This window comes from Hippocampus guttulatus, chromosome 7 (assembly GCF_054856545.1).
Source record: "Hippocampus guttulatus isolate MCC_2025c chromosome 7, RoL_Hgut_1.0, whole genome shotgun sequence".
Taxonomy (NCBI): Eukaryota; Metazoa; Chordata; class Actinopteri; order Syngnathiformes; family Syngnathidae; genus Hippocampus; species Hippocampus guttulatus.
The window spans coordinates 22,965,456-22,980,175 of record NC_141267.1 but is presented as its reverse complement, the minus strand read 5'-3'; the positions used below and the strand labels follow the sequence as shown (position 1 = coordinate 22,980,175).

General features: G+C 48.4%; 2 protein-coding genes across 3 annotated transcripts; one reads left to right on the top strand and one right to left on the bottom strand.

Moving 5' to 3' along the window:
* The first annotated feature begins 144 nt into the window (after positions 1-144).
* On the top strand, positions 145-10,139 carry phactr1 (phosphatase and actin regulator 1). The gene is made up of 13 exons (XM_086116663.1): positions 145-927; positions 3,271-3,435; positions 3,846-3,926; positions 4,925-5,044; positions 5,323-5,529; positions 5,607-5,874; positions 6,451-6,656; positions 7,141-7,297; positions 7,671-7,726; positions 7,818-7,873; positions 8,326-8,466; positions 8,550-8,626; positions 9,480-10,139. Exons 1-13 carry the CDS (start codon positions 819-821, stop codon positions 9,493-9,495), a joined length of 1,659 nt encoding a protein of 552 aa, XP_085972789.1. The 5' UTR covers positions 145-818; the 3' UTR covers positions 9,496-10,139.
* Positions 9,758-13,765, bottom strand: tbc1d7 (TBC1 domain family, member 7). 2 transcript variants are annotated; one of them, XM_086116667.1, is made up of 8 exons: positions 13,561-13,765; positions 13,282-13,401; positions 13,036-13,116; positions 12,389-12,579; positions 11,772-11,909; positions 11,340-11,485; positions 11,101-11,230; positions 9,758-11,028 (listed from the first exon to the last, which is right to left on the bottom strand). In XM_086116667.1, exons 2-8 carry the CDS (start codon positions 13,391-13,393, stop codon positions 10,942-10,944), a joined length of 885 nt encoding a protein of 294 aa, XP_085972793.1. In that variant the 5' UTR covers positions 13,394-13,401; positions 13,561-13,765; the 3' UTR covers positions 9,758-10,941. The 2 variants fall into 2 exon arrangements, with proteins under 2 accessions (XP_085972793.1, XP_085972794.1); XM_086116668.1 differs by lacking the exon at positions 13,036-13,116.
* Between the last annotated feature and the right edge of the window lie 955 nt (positions 13,766-14,720).

The window sequence follows — 14,720 nt, the reverse complement described above, 5'->3', positions numbered from 1 at the left end:
TTTCGCCCGTACTTTGTTCTTATTTGTAAATATTCGTTGATATTTCCGGTTACTGTCAATATTCAATATCGAGCAAAAAGAGAAAAGAATTGCATGTTGTACAAATAACGGTCATGAGGAACGCTGGAAAAAGAGACCCGCAGAGGGAGCACTCGTACCACTTACTGCGCGTCATCGTGGGGCGCGTGTGGAGAGCGTTTCATTTTTTTTACTCCGTAAACCGTGAATTCCAAAGTGGTTACGTCAAATTACTGCAAATTCAGAACGAAGAAATATCTGGGCAGTAGTGGTAGGACGGACACGGTGCCCTAATATTTACATCAACGACTGCTTATTTGATTTTCAAACAGAAACACCCAAAGTGGATTGATTTTCTTTATTAAGCTTACAATAAAAGGCAATACTGTACTTTTGACGTAGAAAATCTGGGTCTGATGATCACTTGGGGTGACTACGCCGTCCGCATTATAATGCCGGTCATGGATGTAAAAAGTTTGCGCAGCCACATTATTGTCCGAAAGCCAATTTCATCCGAAATGACATCACACCACCTGACAACCACCTGAACGCACAGACAATGTTGACTTTCCATTGAAGATGAGCGTGTGAAGCTCAGTCCGACTTTGCAGGCAAATAGCACAGACGTGCATGCCCCCCCCCCCCTTCCCTCCTCCTCCTCCCCCTCGCCGTCAGCCTTAACAATAGCCCGCCCACTGCTGCACCGTCTGTCGGGGTGAGCGCTCGCGAGTGGCTGCGGCGGCGCCGAGTCTCGTCACGCCGGTCGCCTGTGGACGTTGGCCGGCTGGCAGGCCCTGGACATGGCGGCGGCGGAGGAGCTGGAAGACCGCAGACCGATCCGGAGGGTTCGTTCCAAGAGTGACACGCCTTACATCAATGAAGCGAGGATCTCTTTGCACCTGGAGACAGGTAAGGGCGATGAGCCTAAAGTCGGCATCTCATCTCGTTTTACACCCGCTGCCTCATGGGGACAACACAAATGGTCAAGCGCGTCATCATGAGTGACCTACAGCCCCCCCGAGACATCAGCGTGACTCCGGGGTGTCGTGATGCTGCGCTGGCGGTACCCATGATGCTCGGCTGCACGTTGGAGGATACCGAGCTCACAGTGACTCATGCCCACGGGAAAACGCTCCAAATGGGATGCTTTTATTTCAAATCAATGTTTAGCGGGGAGTAAATCCCGTTTAGGCAATTACCCGAACGAAGGAAGCCGAACCGGTTTCGAAGGGCACGCTTCACTTTGGCGAAATGCTATCATGCCGCGGGGAGAAATATGAGGCATCGACGTCAAATGGTGCTGGTTTGCTGCTGCGCTTGTCACGGTGACAGTTTGCTTTTGTTGCCATGGTCACGATGATAATCAACAAAGGCCGCGCGGCGAAAGCGTCGCTCGCTCTCCGAAACGCATTCGGCAAATGAGCTCTTCGCTCTTCCTCCCATTCGGCAAAAAAAGTCATCGTCGTCATCGCGTTGGTTGGAAAAGAGCTTGGCTAAGGCGTCGATGCAAAGCTGCTCACTGTCCAGTGGCGCTGCAACAAAAAACCTCTCCTCTGGATCGGCGTGCATCATCCTCCACATAATGACTGCGCCCCCCCCCCCCACCCCAGGAAAGAAAAAAAAAGACAAATCCCAATCACACGCTGTGCAGTGGCGACACGCCGCCTTTTCTTCTTCGATCTGCGTGGACGATAAAACGTCGATGGCAGAGGTTTACACATACCGCACAGTTGTTGGTTTTTTTCGACTGAAATATTGGGGAGGGGGAACGAGTCGGTCATCTTCAATCTTCAACCTGTGGTCTGGTAGATTCCACTTTTCAACCATTTTCCCTCGACGGTCAATACGAAGCGAAACACAGTAGCGCCCCCCCCCCCCCCCCCCCCCCCAGTAGGCGATGCTTTATTTTAGGTTGCCAAGCTGGTTGAAGGAGGACAGTTGAAAAGTGCTGCCCCTGTTTTTTAGCTAAAGCGGGGCACAGTCCTGTGGGAAAGGTGGATACCCCATGAATGGAACATTGGGGGGGTTTTTTCCAGTGACAAAAATGGGCATACGTGTTTTGCACAGGATGGTGACAAAGTATTTTATGACCAGGTCAGGAGTCAGAACTGTGCAAAAGGCTCTCCCTCAAAATCACTCGTTGGGGTGGGAATTCACTCTTGTATTGTTTTAATTCCGTTAGTACTCTTTCTTGGCTTTTTCCTCCCACTTTAATGTGCAAGTGTAACACATATCTCATTGAATTGCCCTGTTGTATGCTGTATGTAGGACATTCCCACTCAGGAAAAAGCTTTGTGGATTGTAACTCACCGTTATTTTAATGCTAGCGCATGTGCATATATGAAGGGCATTCACAGTCACGTTTTTGCACACACACACACACACGCACAGAGTATTTCCTTGATTGGTGAGGTTAGCAAGGACATTTGTGAGATAATCCGTATGAGCTAAAATTGAAAGATCGCGGCCCTGCAATGTGAGTCAGAGACATTGGACACACGGACGCCGCTGTTCTCACACCCCAGGATGCGGGACGACCAGGGAGAGGAGACCTCGATGGCGTTCCCACCTCGCAAGGAGATAGATGCATTGAAGCACTGCTCATTCAAGCCGCGATAACAGAGTTGTTTACAAACCGGGTCGGTTTCACATGAATCTGCCGTTTTGTTTTTCCAGGCGAAGGTTTGTTTGGCCACCGACAGTCGCATCGGGGTGCTACACTGGCCGACTACAAAACTCGGTGGACCAGTGTGGGCTGGGAGGGGAAGTGGGTCAGAGAATGTCAAGGTGGGGGGTTGAATGCCGTTGTTGACGGCGGCCGCTGAGCTGGTGAACCAACATTTGTTTTGTCACGAGCGGGGTTGGCAGCGGGTCGCGAAAACTCTTCGCCATCGTGGCTCAACACGACATAAATCCTCGAGCCACACTTCGCGTGCTTTGATGTGGCCAAAACTGTAGCCCCAATTCTCCAGTCCTCCTTACTTACTCCCCGTCACAATCGGGGGATCGGTCAGTTCGATGAGAAAGAAGTTGAACACTGTCCACGGTAGCCCCCTTTTTGTGTTGACAGCAATTGACACTGTGCGACGCTGATGTCGCGAATGCACACTTGGGACGCGGCTGGCAAGATCCGTCGGATCATATGCATCCTCGCGCTAGCTCTTTAAACGGCAGGCATTGCGAAACTAGCCTCGGTGAGGAGGGTCACGCCTTTCCGTCAATGTTGACAATTGTTTACAATTTGTGTTGCAGCTGAAGAAGTCCAAAGGCTGGCGGCCATGCGCTCGGATTCACTGGTACCCGGCACGCACACGCCTCCAATAAGGCGGCGGAGTAAATTTGCCACCCTGGGGCGCCTCTTTAAACCCTGGAAATGGAGGAAGAAGAAGAGTGAAAAGTTCAAGCAAACTTCTGCCGGTGAGGAGTGAAAACGCTTCCGTCAAATGTGTTGATGGATCAAGACGCCATGCGCTTTAACGGCATACACGCAGCACTCGAACAAATGCATCAAACGGAGAGCGCAGCGGGACGATAGATCTCGCCACGCTTGAGCAAGTGTCATTTAACATGCTTGGCACAGATCTCAAATTAGAAGTCACACGCGGTCAAGTCAAGTCGCATTTTATTTAATACGGGCTCTCCATCTGGCGTCTTTTCGCCGACTGCGGGTGTGTCTGGAACATATCAACGGCGATGAACAGGGCTTCGCTATATATGGAATGGAAATGGAATATTTGTCTTCAGTAATTCCAGGAAGAAGTCAAGTCTCGTGTTCAACACACCCTGATAAATGTGACTAGCCTGGTTTCTGACACTTTATCTCGCAGTGCTGGAGAGAAAAATGTCTACAAGGCAGAGCAGAGAAGAGCTGATCAAGAAAGGCGTCCTGAAGGAAGTTCTTGACAAAGGTGAGTGCAAACCCTTCCGCCCTTGTCCAGAATTGGGCAGCCTTTTTCGGTCGGTGCACAAGCGATGATACTTAATCCATGGGCAATGAATGATTGAAGTCAATCAATCTTCTGTAATGGTTTCATCCATTTATTTTATTTGCATCCAGGCTTTTAAATGGCTCGTTAAATCCGAGAATAATGTTCATGGGCTTGCCTCTGGGCTCCTCCCATCGGTGGTAACAACAGTGATTCACTCACGCCATTTCTTTGGCAGGACTTTGTATCGGTCTGTCGTGCTGAAGAAAGGGCTGAGCCAAAAAAGCGGAGCTCTCGGTTTACCGTTCCTATGCTCGCCTCCGGGCACGAGCTGCGGGTTGTGACGGGAAAAAAAAAACGAGATCCCGGGTAGAAGGGGCCGAAATGGCTTTCCTCCGCAGGGTGTCCGGGCTCTCCCCTCGAGATGAGATGAGAAGCTCAGTCATCCGGGAGGGGCTCAGAGTCGAGCCACTTCTCCTCCACATCAAGAGGACCCAGATGAGGTGGCTCGGGCATCTGATTAGGATGCGTCCTGGACGCCTCCCCGGTGATGTGTTCCGGGCACGTCCCGCCGGCAGAACACGCATGTCTCCCGGCTGGCCTGGGATCGATTGCCCTGGGGTCTTCTGGGAAGAGCTGAAAGAAGTGGCTGGGGAGAGGGAAATCTGGGCTTCCCTGCTAAAGCTGTTGCCTCCGCGACCCGACCCCAATCCTGTTCGCGGAGGGGCGCTTTCCCGGATGTTTTAAATGTGTCCCTGCTCCAAGTTCAAATGATCGGGATCGGTATCTTTCCGATCATGAACATCAGCTGTGCTGCCGCAGGGAGGGAGACATGGAAAACGGGCAGCTCTCGAGAAACAGGCTTGAAAAGACGACGAGATGCAGTCCGGCCTCAACTTTTCCTTTTCTGTCTCTTAAATGAATCCAAATCCCCATCCGGCTTAGTCATTCGACCATGCTCTTGTGCTATGCTTGTGTAGACGGTTCGTCGCCGCTTCGCGAGGACGAGAAGCTGCGAAACGGCCGCTCTCCGGTGCTCGCGTGCGGCTCGTCACAATCCGAAGGTGCCGAGCCAATGGAAGGAGCAGCTGCAAGTGGAGGTAGGCAACAGACCATCCGGAGCTTTCCGTCCATTTTCTACTGAACGCCGCCGACTTGATCTGCCGCCGGTCCAAGATGTACGTGTCCAGCAGGACGTCGAGATAGTTTTGAAATGAATGGGCCGATCAATCGGTTCCTGCCATACGTCAGGATTGACAACAGTCTTTCAAAACATATCGGTCACGCCCGACACGAAGAGCGCAAGGAGAGCATGCAAACTCGCAGTCCAACTTCGAAACCAGAGACCCCCGCTTCACTTCTCTCGCTTTATCTTCAGGTTCACTTGAGTTTGAGATCCCCGCTGAGAGTGCAAGTCAACAGGACCACACCCAAAAACTGAACCAGGCCCCGCCCCCAAAAAAGCCTTCGGCGTATCCGGGCGGCGGCGATACGGAATCAACATTGCACAGACCTCCCACGTTACACAAGCAACCTCCTGCGCTACCGCCCAAACCCTTGACCAGGATCGCAAACCACAGTACAGGTACATTTGCCTGCGTGATGATTCCTCACTGAGGTCGGGCCTTTGCAAGCTCACCCGTTTCTTTCATCGATTTCCAGATGGCACCCCGGTAAAGTTGCCGTGCATGTCGGGGAAGTTATCTCCTCCTCTACCTCCGAAGAAGCTCATGATCTGCGTACCCGCAGGGAGCACCGAACCCTTGTCGCCTCCGCTGGCCTTCCAGAAGTGCTCCGCCCCCGCCGGCCACGCTCCCGCGGGCGGGCACTCGCTGCAGTACGGAACACTCGCCGTTCCGCTTCACCCGCCCAGCAGAATCATCGAGGAGCTGAACAAGACGCTGGCCCTTACCATGCAGAGGTTTGAGAGGTCAGCATCCAAACGGATTAGAAATGCCGGACAATGTGGATTCACCATCGCCCCCTTTGATCCGCGGGTCAGTGCTGTGTCTATGACGGGCAAAGCCAGAGGCGGGTTTGCGAAAGCTGGTTTGGTTAGTTGAAAGTTTTGCTGAAATGAGAAGGGGAAACAAAGAGGTAGGGGGCGGCGGCGGACAACAAACAAAATTGGTCATCCAACATCTGTGGTGTTTATTGTATGTCTTTCGTTGATGAGGCTAAAGAAGTCGAAGCCTATTTTGCGACTTCAAATCGATCGATATGACGCTGGCTGACTGTCTGAGGATCGCTTTGACACTCTCGGACCTGTTGCGGTTTATGAGGGTAGTTGTTGGGGGGGGGGGGGGTCGGATTTGTCTGTGGAAAGTACCGGTAATTGCATTCCACATTTGTTTTTTGTTTTTTTTGTTTTGTTTACTTTGACATTTGGAGGCCTATCGATCGATAAAACCAACACCGCATTAGCTGCCCACACAAAGCGCCGTGCCGTGTAATGCAAGCGTGAGCAATCACTCCTGACCTCTGTGCCCTTTCCCACCGAGCGCAGTTCTGTGATGCGCGCCGTTCCCACCATGATGATGGAATGCGACGACAAGGAGAATCTCCCCAATGAGACGAACTACGAGGACCTGCCCGTTATGTATCGGGATGATGATGATGATGATGAAGAAGAGGAGGAGGAATTGGAAGAGGGCGAAGAAGAAGTGGATGAGGAAGAGGAGGAGGATGATGATGATGAAGAATTATTTACAAGTAGGTGGTTTGCCTCTGGGTTGCTAGGGGTCCACCAATTTATCCTCATTTTTTGTCATATCCTCATATTGTGCATGTTAAATTGCTCCATGTACAGCACTTTGTATGCAGCGATGGCTGTTTGAAAGTGCTCTATAAATACTGTTGACTTGACTCATTTACACAAGTAATAATACAGTCCTCCCTCGCCACTTTGCGCTTCATGTTTTGCGCCTTCGGTGGCTCACGGGTTTTTTCAAAAAGACGAGATGAACATCCTAGCGCTGCCCATCAGCATGTTTTTTTTTCCAATTAAAAAACATGCTGGTGTGTGTGTGTGTGTGTGCATGCATTCGTCTTATCTTGAAGATAATACATCATCTCAGAGATTCTTTATTGCTATGAGGATATTAAAGGCTCCAGTCACACACCTTATGAGGTCTTCTATGTTAGGTCAGCACGTGATAGTGTCCGCATGTTGAAGTTCTTGTTCTTGTGGATGCAGGCACACTGGCCCTGAAGGTGCTACGAAAGGACTCTTTAGCCATTAAAATCGGTAACCGTCCATCAAAGAGGGAGCTGGAGGAGAAGAACATTCTGCCACTGCAGTCCGACCAGGAGAGATTTGAGTCGCGACAGCAAACGGCAACCAAACTCACACGGTGGGGATCCTCCCGGCACTCGTACTCAACCGCCCCCGCTCAAATGCTTTTTTTTTTTTGGTACCGGTAGTTCCAAATAAATTCAGCAATCGATTTAAGAAGTATAGCACAATATGGGCTGCGATGCAATTTCAGCATCTGAAGACTTAGGCAATGATATTTCGGAGCATCTTTTTGACATGCTACTGCAAGTGTCCATTTCAAGCGCATTTTTAAGCACGCAGCTAAACTAACGTCATGAACGCGTCATGTTCAATCAGGTCAAAATTGGAATTCTGCATTGCTGACCGTACTACAAACAGAATTTCTTGCTTCTTAAATAACTCCCCATATCATGGAAATATAACTCAAAGAAACCCCCCCCCACCCCTAGACGGTTGAGTCAACGGCCAACTGCCGAGGAACTGGAACAGCGGAATATCCTGAAACGTATGTAACTTTGCATGCTAAAAACAGACCACGAAAGACAAAAAGCAGCTATGCGATGCGTCGCCATCTTCTTCTTTTTTTTCTCCTTTAGCTCGAAACGATCTGGAGGAGCAGAAGAGGGAGATCAAGAGACATTTATCCAAAAAAGTAAGACAGACGACTGCGTGCATGATACTTTTAAGGGAAACACGGTTGCCATGGTGATTTGGAATCCCACTTCAGGTAACGGCACAACGTATTGCAATTCGGCCATCCATTTTGTTCTTTTTAAGAAGTCAGTCTGAATATTTCATGAATTCAAACGCACAAATGAAACCCAATCAGGATGTTTTTTTTTTTTAAGCAAATAATTAATTATACACCTCGACAGAATTGTGTTCCAACGTTGAACACAAGATGCAGACATTCCTGATCATGGTGAACCGTGGTCATTTCAAGATGAAATGTTCCGTGGGGAAGAAAAAAAAGGTTCAAACGTCAAACCTAAATTAACAATCTACAGACTTTTATTTTTTTTTAAGACAATTTTAACATCCATCCACTTTGCATGGCTCATCGTGACTGCTGGAGGAAGTTGTTTCAAAAATGTGCGTTTGTAGCTCAGCCAGAGGCCGACGGTGGAAGAGCTGAGAGAAGCCAAGATCCTCATTCGCTTCAGCGACTACGTGGAAGTCGCCGAGGCTCAGGACTACGACAGGAGAGCAGATAAGCCCTGGACGAGACTCACGGCTGCTGACAAGGTTCCTGCAGAGCCACCGCCACTCCAATTCCATGTGGCCCGTTCCGTCCAGAGCCACACTTTATTCGTCTCTTTGTCCTTCAGGCTGCCATAAGGAAAGAGCTGAACGAGTTCAAAAGCACAGAGATGGATGTGCACGAGTCCAGTCGCCACCTCACCAGGTATCGGAACACCCCCCCCCCCCCCCAAAAAAAAAAACATACCTCACTCTTATGTCGCCTTTTTATGAACTCTGAGAAGGTTGGAGGTAGCCTGCTTATGAAAAACAAAAACAACCACTAGAGGTCAATGGTAGGATGCTATGTTTTTTTTTTTTTTTTAATGGAAGGTATGAGCTTTAAAATATCAGTGCCCGGTTGTTCAAACCTTGGGTTTACATTTAAAAAATAAAATAAAATCAAGTATATTTCACTGACCATTTCCTTTGACTGCACCGTTATCTTATCGTTGAAAACTTGAAATGCTAAAAAGGTTCAACCGGCTGTTAACTCAACGTTAAAGCTAACACACAAAAAGGACCGCGGCTAACTTTGCCACCGTCAAAATGGCAAGAGAATGTTAATGAAGCGGCCATGTAATACTTGAGTCGCTATTTTAAAACCACAAGTCATTATCTTTCAGGGTTATTTTTGTTATTTTGACTTCAAAATGGCGCCGCGTGAGTGGCTGCCTTTCCAGCAGCTCCTATATTTTGTTGTTCTACTTCTTCCTTTCATAACTTTGCGGCTGTGAATCGGGAATTTCTCCATTGCGAGACTAATAAAGGTTTTCTTATCTTAAACAAGAGCACGTTACATTTTGTCGGAGTGCTCGAGATCATTTTGGCTTTTTTTTTTTGTTCTGCAAAAAAAAAAAAAGAAATGGAAGTAAACAAATGAGGAACTGTGTGACGTATTGATGCTAACCGGTGACGTTCACCACCTGTTTTACTTTGACTGTGCCGTAGTCTAACCAGGCTTTTTTTGTACGCATTACTCGTGGAAACGTAGTTGAACGATGACATTTCTCCTGCAGGTTTCACAGGCCCTAAAGGCAAGCTGGCCCAGTTTGCTTTTCCTGCACATGTGAGCAGCGGCCAAGCGGCTTTCTGCGGCACAGAACTCCTCTCCTGCCATCTCAAACCAGACGCCACCCCCCTCCCCCCACGTTACTTTGAACCTGGTTTCAGACCGACTCAGATATTTTTTTTTTATCAACCAACTTTGCACTTTTGTCAAGTCAAATCTGTGCCAATTTTGATGAATTTGATCAAGACTGGAAAAAACGAATCGGACTTGATGCGGAGAACCGAATCCAGTTTGAGACTGATTTGTCATGTTTTATTTATACTGAAGAACACGTTGACGTCCATCCAGCAATGTCCCGTTTTCTTTTGCAGCCAGCAACAATTCTACTCTCGGTGCGAAACTTGCACTATGTCGAGAATTGTGACAGGGTACAATCATCATGTTCCATATTCAAGCAGAATGAAATGAAGGATTGCGTGCAATGAGACTTTAATACAACATACAGGGGGAGGGGGGCGGAGACATTCTGTTATCTATTGTCCGCGTTTGCCGTTTGCGGGGGCCATTTTCATTGCTTCCAGGTGAGTTCAGGACTCGCCCAACGCTTGGTACTGCACCCAAAACCAAAAAAATAAATAAATCCGTCTTCTTCAAATTCACACGCCAACAGTGGAATAATCACCGATTCCTTTTTATTTGTTCATCTGTTTCTAGGTTTTGCATTCAGAAGCGCGTACCGCTTCCCGTTGACCGATTTTAACCGAAGCAATTGAGTTTGGATGCAGCGCACGACTGCGGACGTTGACAAGCTCGGTAACCTTGTGGTCCGCTCTGCCTGCCCGCGCCGGAGTTTACAGGCAGGACGACGCTTTGCTTCCGCACGCTTTACATTCCGTACAGAAGTCGGAGACATTGTGAGGAAAACACCTCACAATGATTTTGCACTTCCGTAAAATATCAATGGCAAACAAAATCAGCACGCCGTTGGGTCCGTGACTCTTGCATCGGCAGCGTCTTCATATGATCACAATTCAATGAGCATTTTAGCGTCGCTGCTTATTGTGAGCAGTCCTGCGCCATCATGGTGCAATCTCCCGTCCCCGGTTGCAAAAAAAAGTCTCCCCATATTAATGCTCACGCTACTTGCTATCGTTTCAAGCCAATTTTCCAATCGGCCACGACGGTGACGATTGCTCTGCGCTTGTACGGAAGGGCACGGGTGAGATTGTGCGGGTGCGTTGCCAAGCTGCTTATGTACAGTCACAAAGAAAGTGACTTTTCCAATGTTTTGTTTTTGTGAAGCAGAACAAACTGCATGTGACTATTCCGGTGAGTCTTCTCTGACGTGTGCGCTTTTCTTCAAAGAAAGACATTTGATTTTGCCTGCTTGATGATTTTTTTTCCCTTTTTCTTCCAACTGAACATCATGGCTGCTCCTCTCGCCGTCCTTTCACGTGATTCGTGGTCATCTACATGGCATGTATCGGGGTGCCACAATATTTGTGCCATAGATCGATCGCTTTGGTGACGATGGCATCAGTGTTCTCCTGCGGTATCTGCAAAGGGAAACGAGGAGAGGTGAGGAAGCAAAATGTTCATTTCGGCACTCGGCACACTTGCGGACTCACGTTGCACAGGAACTTGACGATGCCCTCCGGTCGACTGATGCCCAGCAACATAATCTTGTAGCTGAGCAGGATCTCCAGGGCAACAAACACCAGGATCTTACAGGAGCCGCTGATCACCTTGTCCCACACTCTTGAAAACACGTTCATTCGTGAGCGATATCGTGTTCTCGTATCATCGTTGCAATATGAACATGGAAGATTTTTTTTTTTTCTTTTAAAATTTTGGATTATGGGCTCACCTCTGCAAGCTCGACTCGGGCAGGACGCCAGCAAAGCAGCGCCTGAACCAGAGATGGTACGGAAGTTGTGCCAAAGCGCCGCTGTTCTTCAAATGGCTGAGCAGGCCCGGCTCCTCCTGACTCAGGAAGTGCTCCAGGCTCTTCGGCTACACCGGAAAAGATACGGGACACGACGACAACCGGTTGAAAACCAATCCGCGGCCCCACCGGAAAGACTGCCTTCCCGATTCACGTGGGTACGAATGGACACACGTGGGAACTTGGGCTGGATTTACATTGCATGCTTCATGTGGCCAAATTCTGAATTCGTGCTCTGAAGTGGCTCAAAGGTTGACCATATTTAGTGGCCTGTCATTAAATTAGAAGTGAACCTAATTCGGGCAATAAATCAATAAAGTGGGCGAGCTGCTGTGTAAATGCAGCGTCACTTACAAGATGCGGAACAGAGTCTCCAAATTTGGTGTGGAACTGACTGATAAAACTCTTAATGAGCCAGTAGCAGTCGACGGAATCCTCGACTATCTCCTCCATGGCCTGACTGATGGACAGGAAGTCCTCATTCTCTTGATCCTGAAAACCAGATTCACACTTTGTGTAAAAAACACATATGGAATACATACATATTGATATTTTGTTTCTTTTTAATCACAGGATGGAATGCTTTGAACACAAGAGCATCGACGTGGACCGGGCGAAGACTCGTTTGCTGTCAGGTGATTTTATTTCCAGCCAGAGAGAAAACAAATCCTCCTGCTCAATGTGGGGCAGTCGGTTAACGTTAGCAGTCGGTTAACGTTAGCATCACTTAGCCAAACGCGGGTAAACCCGCCCTCTTTCTGATTCACCGCCTCATTTTTGTCTTCTACTCAAAAGCAGCGCTGATCCCAAATCACAAGTGATGCAACGCCGCCATCGACGGGTATCTGTTTGTCGTTACAGTGGTTTGATAGCCGGAATTTCTTCCATGCCTACCCGTCGAAAAACGCACACACGGGGGGGGGGGGGGGGGGGGGGCTGCGATTAGTCACTCGACAAAAGCGCCATCTTACCGGCGGTGAGATTTCAGAGCAGCGCGGGAGCATGTGGCTCTCCAGCTGAAACATACGCAAGTAGACGTGGGTGGAAGGGGTGGAGGACTTGATGAATCTCATCATCTCCAGCGCCTCCATGATGTCTTGGTACTGCTCCTTTCTGTAGCTTCCAACCAGGCTATGAGAATCGCTGTGAGGCGGCAGGATGCCTGAAGAACAGGTAAGCATCAATCGGGATGTGTCATGAAGAAAGATAGTCAGTGTGGGGGACGTCTATGAAGAAGGACTGCAAGTCATTTGGCCATCGACTACGAGGAGGACCTAATCCGAATCTGTGTTGCTGGGCAAAGCTTGATGCTAGCCAGGATGTGAATTTTGGATTTTCCCAAGGGAAGAGGGTTAGGAGGCCCCAACACAAGAGCTTGAACGTGCGGATGCCGCAAGCTCCCCAACAATGTGGCTGTAACACACCTAAAAAAAATTGGCCAACCACAGTACCAGATAGCATTACAAGAGCAATGTTGAAATCTTGAGTGCTGAGCCTGACAATGTCCATTCCTTGACAACATATTTTTCCAATATAAACACAATAATCGCAAAGTAGTTCCTTCTACGTCTTATTGAAATAAAGCTCGAGTGCAATCTACGGTATAAATGGGTTTTACCTAACAAAACCTTCCACACGTGGACTCTGTACATGGACGGAAGGGGAAAACGTTGACTGAAGGTGCTCAGCTTCTCAAGATCTGTCAAAGAGTCACACAGTTTCCGTAAACACCCCGAACTGCATAATTCTGTCGGGTTAGACGATAAAAAGACACTTTCTTGATTTTGACTAGTTGCATTCTACTAACCGCAAGAGGTGGGTCAGACACCCAGTGCTGAATCGTATGACATGAAGTGACACTTACCCAGGGGGTTGTCCTTCAGCAGGATTTCCAAGGACTTCTTCTCTTCCACTCCTCGAAAGCCAACTTTCTCATAATAAGCAGAGCGAAAGTTTCTCTGTGGGTCGTCCGCCATAATTTCACCTGACCAAAGCAGTCAAATCAAAGAGCTGACAACCCCGAAATGGTTCACGTGTACAGAAGCCACCCCGTCCCCCACGTACAACCTGACAGCGTGCGGAATTTTCAAATGAAACCGTAAAAAGAGCATTTAGGGGATGCAAATAGTTGCAACGCGCTTACCTTTTGCCCCTTTAGCGACGTGTCTGGAGTGCTGCGTCCGCTACAGGTTAAACCTGCTCAATGGTTGCTCCCTCGACATAGCTACATAAATTGTTTCTGTTAAGTGACCTTTACTTTGATACGCACTCTTACGAGTAAACGATCCGTTCTCATTGCAGCATTGCAAGGGAAAACGCTTTCAACTGCAGCGCCCACTCCTCTTGCCCGTCTGCCTTCTTCTTCTAGGTTTTATTGCGGTTGGCAAGAAAATTTGAGTGCATTACCGCCACCTACCCGTATGGAGTGGGAAACAAGTCTGCCAGCAGTTAAAAAAAACTAACTATTTAAACTGCTGTCTGTACTAAAAGCTTGTGGTGCGTATCGGTGTTAATTTCGTTGACTAAAATGTGTGTCATTCATTTCGTGACCATTTTTTTCAGACGAAAATGAAACGAAAACAAAAATACAAGTAGTTCATTGATACGATCACTAAACCCGCTTGATGATCCCGTCAACAAATAAAAGAGGAACGAAAAACTATAGTTACAAAATTCAAAATCAGAATAATGAATTATAAAAGAAAATAACCATTCGGAAAACGGAACAGGCGGAACAAAGTGAAAAGAGAGAACCAATCAACGGCCGACTGGAACGGAAGCCAGTCACCTGCTTCAATCACGTTCCCGAGAAAAAGCAGATGCAAAAGGGCACAGGTGTCAAACATCGATCCTGCGTGTTTTATGTGTGTCCCCTCAACCAAAACACCAGATTCAAATTGTTCGCATTATTATCAGCCCCCTGCAGGGCTGGTTGATAAGATGAGCATCGGGGGTGCTGGTTGAGGGAAGAATCGAACACATGCAGAGGATACTTTTCTATATGGATTCTGCACCGACCGACCAGAATGAGATCCGTGCCCGGTCACTTCTCCAGAAGCCTTGTGGTGGAGGATTCTGCATCGGTCGACCGACTGACCCAAGTCCCGAGAAAGAATCACATTCCCCAAGGTATCTATCCTACCTGTGGTGCTTCATGTCATCAAATGGACTCTTGTGCTCTTTCAGCGAACATTGTATCACGCAGTATTACTGGCGTGTGAGAAATATTGCCCACTTGGCGTCCATTGCAGCCCGGTCATCCCGGAAGGGGGGATCCCGCCACCTGTGGTCCCTTCTCAAGGT